Source organism: Salvia miltiorrhiza, chromosome 4 (genome assembly GCF_028751815.1).
Source record: "Salvia miltiorrhiza cultivar Shanhuang (shh) chromosome 4, IMPLAD_Smil_shh, whole genome shotgun sequence".
Classification (NCBI taxonomy): domain Eukaryota; kingdom Viridiplantae; phylum Streptophyta; class Magnoliopsida; order Lamiales; family Lamiaceae; genus Salvia; species Salvia miltiorrhiza.
This window is the reverse complement of record NC_080390.1, coordinates 31,576,377-31,586,296: the sequence shown is the minus strand read 5'-3', so window position 1 is coordinate 31,586,296 and position 9,920 is coordinate 31,576,377. Positions and strand designations below refer to the sequence as shown.

Sequence of the window (9,920 nt, the reverse complement as noted above, 5' to 3'; positions counted from 1 at the left end):
TGCAACGTATACAAAGAATATATGAGATACAAAATCCAGCTCTAACTTGAAGATCTAGTCGTTGCTGTGTAACTGTAAAGATCCAACGGTTGAAGCTGGCTGAGCAGATGTATTCTGTTTTAACATAATCATCTAATTGCTTTAACTCCTTCAATTCTTCTTATCTGGTGCTGAGTCGTCCCTTTTAATGGCATGACATTCTATTCCAGGTACGGAACCATATTCGTACTAACAACTCTCTGGTCGAAAATTTTCCAATTATTGTAATGTCGTGGAAGTCCTCAAAATTTCCAACTACACTGATAAACATGCCTGACTAATCATACTAACAACTCTCTAGTACTACTTATTACATGTATAAACATGCCTACATTGATTTGCATAAGTAGTGATATCGCTATATTTATATTCGCATCCTACTTATACTTAGAACTATCAATTTCATAACTGAAGAAATTATTGTTTCTTATCTATGGCTTGTAACAAGAATGGAAACTTTACATTCATGTTTCTAACAACAAAACTGAAGTCAAGTATAATGATAAACATTAGTTGTCATAATCACTCCTCTATGTTGATGCTTATGTGATCCTTGTTTTGGTTTTGGAGGCCAAGCAAGGCTCGCCATTCTTGAATGTAAGTTGGGCGATGAGGGGGGAGGCCCAAGATGGGAAGTTGGCGTTGTTGTATAAGTGCGATGATATCTTCAGTTTCTCCCAAATACTTTGCTGCTTTGCGCACGCCTCTCTCTCTTTCCTCGATGCCACTGCGGTGACACATGCTGCTGATTGCCCACGGTAGATTTGTGAGGCACGCAGCCACTATATCTGCAATCATCACCGATAATGTCTCAAACACTTGCTCACCTCCTCCATGGTTGAGCAGAATTGCTTTGCTCACCCTGTACATTGAGTTGGCTGCAATCACCTCCGGGCTCCAGTAAACAAGGTTTTGCTTGACACTGTTTTTGGGATTTCTCTTGAACTCGAGCACTCTTCTTCCAGAATCTTCATGGAGTTGTTGCAGTATTTCCTCCGCATTCTTTCCTTTAATGGAAATTTCATCAAGATCCCTGTTCTGCCACTTGCCCTTTAGTTCAGCTTCTACACTCACTGCTTCCGCTGCAGCTCTCGTTTTTGCCAATTGCCCTTTTCTGTCGAGAAGTTTGTCTATAAGCTTCACATAGCGGAGCCCTTCAGTGACGCTACGCAATAGGCGTTCCGATTTGTCCTTTTCAACGTTCGGAATTGCCCGTGCAATGCAAGCCAGTGTGACAACAGGTAGAGCCCAGCAATGAGGAAGCTCTTGAGGATGCAGAGTTGGAACTTGATGGCTATCAAATTCTGTCACCCCTTTGAAGTTGCATGATTTGGACAAGAGATTCAGCAGCTTTTCGGGTTTCCTCTTCTTAGCTTTCCTGATGATTTCGTCCACCTCTTTGAAGATGTTACTCAGTGTTTCTGCAGGTAACTCCGCCTCTCCTTGAAGCTGAATAACATAGCGCCTCATGTCCACCTCTCCGGAGTCAGAGTTGGAGTCACAAATGTGTTTCTGCCTCGACCTTCTGATGTAGTTGAGGCAGAAACTCATTAGTCTCATCGTGCAGATAGAGACAGAGAGGACTAATTTACTCGCCATAACAATCAGATGCTGAACAAAGATGCCAAGTCTCAGAATGAGTCCTCTCAGACCATGAACAACTTTTCTACTCTTGAGATGTTGAATCTCTACAGATAACGAGCTCTGTCGCCATTCCACCAGCTTCTGAGTCCAATAGCCCTCCACTGTGAATGCATCTTGGATGCTCCTTCTGCAGCCAGTCGAGGTTCTATGGTTTATCGCGACAAACCACCTCGACGTTGGAGCAATGGCACCCACAATCACTCCAACAGTCTGGGACAGCAGAATCACTCTCGTCGACTGCTTATAACTCGAAAACGCGTGATCAAATATCCCCTCCTTCACCGCGATCCGTATCTCAGCTTCCACCAAATTAAAGGCAACGATCAAGCTGACGATGCCAGACACGGTGCTTGTCACGGAACGAGCCATCACAAACTGAGGGCTGCTGGTCTCCGCCATCACCCAATATTTCTTGATCAACACCCTCAGCTTCTTCGTGATATCCACCAATTCCTCTTCGTTCAAGATTGAGTTATGCATATCATGGTACCTGGTCTCCAGAAACTGTTTAGTAGACAGAATGGTGAGAGCAGATGAAATGAACATAAGCAGCAAGAGGAGCATCAAGCCCATGGCAACAGATTCTTCCCAAAATGCCCGCCTTAAGTCGAGATAAGACCGCATTTGGATGACCTGGATGCACACATTCCCGGTGATGGTGATCACCATAATGCCTAGAGCCACCACGTTCATCAGCAAGCTCTTGTCGTCCATGGATCCCAACGACGTCAGGAAATTAGCCATGACGATGGAGATGAAGGAGAGGCTGCTGACCTTTGCAAGGCGGTCGGTGACAGAGTACATTTTAGTGGTGAGATCCACGGGGAGCTTCATTGCCACGGATAGCAAAGCCAAGGAAGTGGCGTTGAGGGACAAGTATTTAGATGGGAACCAGTATTTTCTGCTCCGGAATCCGTGGAAGACGTCGGCGGCCATGGCGAGCGTGCAGAGCGTCGATGCTACGGCGGCATACATGCCTATCCACGGCATCGGCGCCTCCAGCTGTTCCACCACGTTTGGATCGTTTTCAGGCATTATCAAAATCTGATCTTAATTATTTGAGTGTAACTAGGAAAGGAATTTATGTGATTTATATAGCGAGATCAGCAGCGTGGAGTTGGAGGTTTCCGAGGAAACAAGTCGTTGAAGAAGAATTTTGTCAGCATTTTCCATACCAAACATGCTGAAAGAGAGATGATAATTTGGCTTTTAGTCCATGTCGTAATTTTGGAAAGTCGCTCTTCGTGTAGTTGTTACAGTTACACCAATTATTTATTTTTCTTTTCTTTCTAAATCTTGGTCAGCACGGGCTTTAATTTAGTCAACGAACTACCGTTTTTGATTATTTTGTACTCTCACTGTTTTGTAATTTTTTTTAAATCAACAATTTAATATAAAAATAACATTATATAACTTTGTATCTTATTAACCACCGGTATTATTATATGACTAGAATGCATGGTACATGCCCCCATAATTGACTGGAGTCAAGTTTCAATTTTTTGGTAACAATAGTTAGATAATGATGTAATGACTTCAACATAAAACACTTCTTACTTTCGGAGTTTTTCTAAAAAATCATTTGTATCTAAATATAAAAATTTTCAGTATTTTTTAATTCTCTTTACGAACTTTATTTTTAAAATATAAATACACAAATTTTATATGTATTTGATTTTGCCCATGAAACTTATTTTTTTCCAAATTGATGTTGTCGTGTCCGTCGGAACTGCTAATATGAAATGATCAACCGTTGGTCTTGATTTATTTTTGAGTTATTTGTGTGTAAATATAAGAACTTTCAATATTTTTCAATTTTCCCGGCGAACCTCATATTTTTATGATTTTTTCCACGAAATTCATTTCTCTCATATTTCTCACTCAATGATAGAATTTTTAGATCCAAAGTTTATATTAGAGCTTTTCAAATTTCTCGACGCAATAAAAAATTTGCATTAACATTTTAAACATAACTAATTACATCACAAAGTGGTTGAGAAATATGCAATGATAAAAAAATTCGATCCAAAAATCATATAAAATCTTTTCAATTTCTGGACACAATAAAAAAATTAATTAATATTTTAAAAATTGCAACACAAACTAATTGAGAAACATGAAGGAAGTGAATTTTGTGGGGAAAAATGAATTTCATGGGAAAAATCAAAAGAGTATTGAGTTCGCAGAAAAACTAGAAAATACTGAAAGTTTGTGTTTTTATACGCAAATGACCTAAATTAAAATTGACTATGCCATGTAGAAAATAATAGAGAGTGCTTTTGAAATAGTCATTTTGAACAATAAAAATCAATATTTGGCCACTAATCTAAAAACACAAATTTTGGCCATTTTTTATATTTTATTATTGTTTTGCCCTAAATTAGGACGAACCGGATTCGGGTTTGCGCGCGGGTTGGGTACACATGACACTATTAGTGCCAAAAATACCAACAGAAAAAAAAAATCAAGTCAATTGGTACACTTGGCACTATTAGTGCAAATAGTATCATGCACGCACGAATGGTACTAGTGACCATAAGAGAGAGTATATAACACTAATGACACTAATATGGCTATAAGTACCATTCGTGTAACACCCTAAATGGAGAATTTAAATCCTAAATGGATAATCTAAACCCTAAATGGGGAATCTAAACCCTAAATGGATAATCTAAACTCTACGGGCCGGGAAGTGTTCAAAATGATCATATAACTGCACTCATTTATATAAAACAAGATAGTGTATCAACACAAGTATATGACACTATTGGCACTAATATGGTCACTAGTACCATTCGTGCATGTCACTCACTAATAGTGCCAAGTGTACCACTTTAGTTTGGACGGCTCAAAAAAGAATACGCACCACTTTCGTTGGGACCGAGAGGATAATTTATTGTGTTCCTTTGTCTCATTTTTAATTTGTTAGTTTTCTTATTATAATTTTCTTCGATTTTAATATAATTTTACGATAATTAACTAAAATTCACTCATATAACTAGGATTTATAATTATTTTTATATTCATATAAATTAATTATTAATTATTTGAGTTAATTAATTCAAAGTTAAGATTTATATTTTTTATTTATTTCAATTTTTAGCAATAAATATTCCCTCTGTCTCACTTTAAATGGAACAATAAAAATTGGTACGGAGATTACGAATAATGTAGAGTGAGTAGAAACCACTTACTACTATTTTTAGAAAGTATCCTTAAAAATGAGACAAATTAAAAAGAAAAGTGTGTCATGATTAGTGGTGCCGCCGGTTCAAGAACCGCCGGTTCCGGGCCCGAACCGGCGGTTCAGGGTCCGGAATCCGGCGAACCTGAACCGGCCCGGATGAAATTAAAAGGGTCGGTTTTCTGACCCTGAACCGGCGGTTCCGGTCCGGGCCGAAAACCGGCGGTTCCGGGCTTTTTCATTTTTTTTTAATTTTTTTTTGTATTCTTTTTTATGAAATTAAATGATTTGTGATGAAATTTCAAAATTCTAATTCAACTTAAATCTTAAAATATATAATAAAAGTACAATAATTCTAACACATTGAGTCATTGACAATCAAAATAATGCATAAAACTTGAATTTATTCTATGTATACAAAAAATATTATAAGGATACAAATTACAATCTTCAAAATTGAATAAGTAAACAAACTAACACTAACTAAATAACTAATTCATTACAAGTTTACAATAAATTCCGAAAGAGAGTTGTCTAACAGGGGGAAAAAAAATTAAAAAAAATCAAGGGCTTGAGCTTAATTTTAATATAAATATTAAAATTGAGTGGCCTACGTATCTTCATTGAATAATGAAGAATCAAAGCCCACGTAGTTCTTTTACCTTAACTTACCTAATCGTAGTCCTCGCCGGGCTCGGATCGTTCGGACTCGGTGAATTCATCGTTTGGGCTCTCGTCGGCTTGATCCCATTCATTCTCTTGTTGGCGCAACTCGGCTTTGGACCAATCATCAAGCAACATGGTGGCCTCCATGTTTCGAGGATCCATGGTGCTTCTTCTTTCGTCCAAGACAAGCCCACCAACGCTAAATACTTGCTCGACGGAGACCGTGGAGGCCGGGACCGCGAATAACTCCTTGGCCATGGTGGCGAGTATGGGATATTCCCTCTCGTGCGTGGACCACCATCTCAAGACGTCAAATTGTATACCACCTACAGGCTTGAAAGCAAATGTACTGGACAAATATATAGCTAGCTCGTTAGTAGTATAGCTCCTTTGTGTATTCATAAATGAATAAGCGGCTTGAGCCCATTCATTTTGATCAAAACTACTTCCTAAGGTGGAGGAGCCATATTGACCTTGTGAACTAGAAGTGCCACTTGAAGAGTATGAGGGGTTTGCAAGCATATATTTTTGTTCGTAGTCATTAAACAGAATTCTAAGTGTGTTATCTATTCTATGTTTAATATCATCTAAGTTGGGAAGGTACCATTCTAGCATTTCATTGTTTCCTAATCTTGACTCATAGATTTCTCTAAAGGTACCATAATAAATTTCTAATAAACGATAAACACTACCAATTTTCATTGAAGGATCTAAAATCTTAGCAATTAAAAAAACATCGGGAATTTCAAGAAAATATTTAAGCCACTTAATGATCATTTGATATGATACATCCTTCAAATCATTTTTTTTATAACAATCATTTAAAGCAATACCAATAAACATGCAATGTTCTAAAACTTTAATACTCGTACAATAATAAACACCGGATAAATCCGTGGTAGCATTTTGAAAAACCTTTAAAAGTTGAAATAAACTACCACATTGTTTCCAATAAGAGGGCAATAAAAACAAGTTAGCCTCGGGAGTTGCTCTAAAAAAATCACATAAATGCTCAACATGTTCCATGGTAGATGCAAGCATGCCAAATGTTGAATTCCAACGTGTAGAAATATCTTTAACAAAATTTGTATATCGAATTTTTTTGTGACGACAATATTTTTGCCATTTTTTGCCAATAGCGGCTTTTCTATGCAACATATTAACGGCTTGTCTAATGGGATCAACAACATTATTAATAAGAGTATAAGCATCTTGTACACATCTATTTAAAATATGACAAATACAACGAGCATGAAAATACCTACCTTCAAAAGAGGGTGCGCACGCGGCAACTAACTCGGGAATGGAGGCGGTGTTGGCGGATGCATTATCAAATCCAACCGAAAATATCTTGTTTAAAATGCGATACTCATTTAACACAGAAACAATCAATTGAGCAATATTAGTAGCATTATGTGTTTCATTGAAATCTCTAAATGCAATTAAACGTTTTTGAATTAACCAACATTCGTCAACCCAATGACAATATAAGAATATCTTTGGAAAGAATCACTCCATATGTCGGAACATATAGAAAAATTTTGATTTAAATTCTTAAAATGTTTTCGTAAATCACGTTTTCTTTCTTCGGCTTGTCGCCTAATATTTTTGCACATAGAAGTTCGACCAATTTTTTTGGCGGCCGAATTATAAGCATTTTTCATAGTATGTTCAAAAGTAAATTTATCGGCATGCATAAAAGGCAAATGCTCCATTGAAACATAACGAGCCATGTAATCTCGAGCATTTTGTTGGTCATATTTCCATAAAACATTACCTTGTTCATTACCTTGTCGTTCGAAAGCTTCGGGATGTAGTTGAGTTTGAGTTGTATGGATTCCAAACTCGACAGTGTGTTGCGCTGCCATGTGCCTTATGAGGGTGCCATAACCCCCTCCCGCTTTCCATTGATAAGTAGCGTTGCAATAGGCAATGAACCTCTCGGGAGCATTTGGAGCATCATTTGGATGTGGTGGAGCGGGTTCCTTCCTAAAATGTTTTATGAAAATGTTAGAAGAAAGCGCTTTACTCTTACCCTTACCCTTACCTCTAGTGGGAGAAATTTCCTCCTCAACGTTGTGACGTGCTTGCTCGGCTTCCTCCTCCGCCTCTTGTTGTCGAACTCTACGTGCATATTCTTCATCCTCCGCTTCTTGAAGTTGTCTAGCATATGCTTCATCGGCAGCCTCCCGGCGTGCGCCGAATGGTCCTCGTTCAACTGGAATTTTCACCCTTCTCCTAGAGGATGATGATGGTACTTGAACATTTTGAGTAAACTCGGGAGAAGTGGGAGTGCTATCAATATCTTCTTCGTGGTCGACATTGATAGACTTGCCACGGTTACCACGACCATGAGACATGATAACAAATAAACAAGTAGAGAAGAGAATATAGATAATAGAGGTTAGAGAATAATAAGCAAGAACAATAAAGTAAATGAGCAAGTGAGTGTAGTGATAGTGTAATTGAAATATATAATATAGTATAGTATAGTATTTAGTACTTAATAGTAGTACTAGTAGTAATATAATGTAAAGCAAGAACAATAAATTAAAGGAGCAAGTGAGTGTAGTGATAGTGTAATTGAAATATATAGTATAGTATTTAGTACTTAATAGTAGTACTAGTAATAATATAATGTAAAGCAAGAACAATAAATTAAAGGAGCAAGTGAGTGTAGTGATAGTGTAATTGAAATATATAGTATAGTATAGTATTTAGTACTTAATAGTAGTACTAGTAGTAATATAATGTAAAGCAAGAACAATAAAGTAAAGCAATTGAATAAGCAAGAGAATAGCTAAAGAATTATAGAGCAAGAGCAATAGCACATAAAGAATGGAGGAGAATTAGAAGTAGAAGAGAGGATAGTGTAGAATTGTTAATACAATGGAGTGATTTTGAAGGTGGAAGAAGGGGGTATTTATAGATAAAATTGGGTGGGGGAAAATGTGAATTAGATAAAATTGTGTGGGGAAAAGTATAATTATAATGTTGAAAATTTGAAAAAATAAAATAAAAAATAAAACAAAACATTTGAATTTGAAATTGAGAGAGAGAGATGGTGGCAGGCCGATCAAGACTCAAGGCCTAGCCTAGGCGCCTAGCCCACCACTCACGCTACCCCCCCAGCTGCTGCCTGCAGGCGCCAGCCTGCTGCCCCCCCTGCGCCCCTGCTTTCCTCGGCCCCCGCGCCGGAACCGACGGTTCCGGGCCGAACCGGCGGGCCGGACCAGCGGTTCAGGGTTGGGGGAAATGTGAACCTTAACCGGCCCGGATAACTGGCGGTTCGGCCCTGAACCGGCCCGTCGGTCAACGGTCCGGGCCGGAACCGTTGACCGGCGGGCCGGTTCAGGTCGAACCGCCGGTTCCGGGCGGCCCTTGGCAGCACTAGTCATGATAAGTGGAACAGAATGAGTACTAATTAGAGTTAATTATATAATAATACCTCCGTCAACGAAAAAACTTTCTAATTTTCCTTTTTGGGACATCAACAAAAGAACTCCATACCTATTTTTGGACTATATATCACCACTTGTAAATATCTCATTTACCTTTAATTTTCACATTTTCACCACTCTCAATACTCATTATAATAAATTTTCATCATTCCCAATACAATCAACAACTTGTTCTCCACTTTTAATACATTTGATAACTTTTTTCTTAAAACTCGTGTCACTTTCTTTTAGTAAGTTCTTTTGTGGACAGAGGGAGTAATATTTTTTATTTTTATCATAAACAATTACTCCTTCCGTCCCAATTCCCATTTATCATGATACACTTTATTCTTTTTAAATTTTTTCCATTTATAATGATACTTTTTCAAAATAGTATGTCGTCACTACCTTCTCTACACATAAAATAAGTGGTCTCTACTCACTTTATATTCTTAATTTCTGTGCTCAAAACAAATGCCCCGAGATAAGTGGGACGTGAGAGTATAAACTAATGAGATTGAGTGAGACACGGTAAAACCCAACAAATTATGAGAGAGAGAATCTGATCCAAAAAAAAGATACATGACCATCGGTTAAAAAATAAAAGGTTAGTTGCATGTATATACACGAACTTTTAGAGTTTTCTGATTTTTCTCATAAAATTTATTATTTGAATATAAATACATAATCTTTGTATTCGACTGATTTTTCCTCCAACTAGCAATTTCGTTCGAATTAAAATTGACGTGACTTCTACATGACATATTATTGTTTAACATGGTGTATTTATACGAAGTTTCAGCATTTTTTAGTTTTTAGGCGAGCTTAAACTTCATTTTCCAACAATTATTTTCTATTTAAGGCTTGGCTTGTAAGAGGAAATAATTGACACATTCATGAGTTACGACAGCAAGACTTGAAGTAAAATATAAGCAATTAATGTTGTG

At 37.5% G+C, this 9,920-nt stretch overlaps 1 protein-coding gene across 1 annotated transcript; it reads right to left on the bottom strand.

The window, feature by feature from the left end:
- Nucleotides 1-561: 561 nt before the first annotated feature.
- LOC131023295 (uncharacterized) lies at nucleotides 562-2,718 on the bottom strand. Its single transcript, XM_057952842.1, has one exon. The coding sequence runs from the start codon at nucleotides 2,716-2,718 to the stop codon at nucleotides 562-564; it is 2,157 nt and encodes a 718-aa protein (XP_057808825.1).
- Between the last annotated feature and the right edge of the window lie 7,202 nt (nucleotides 2,719-9,920).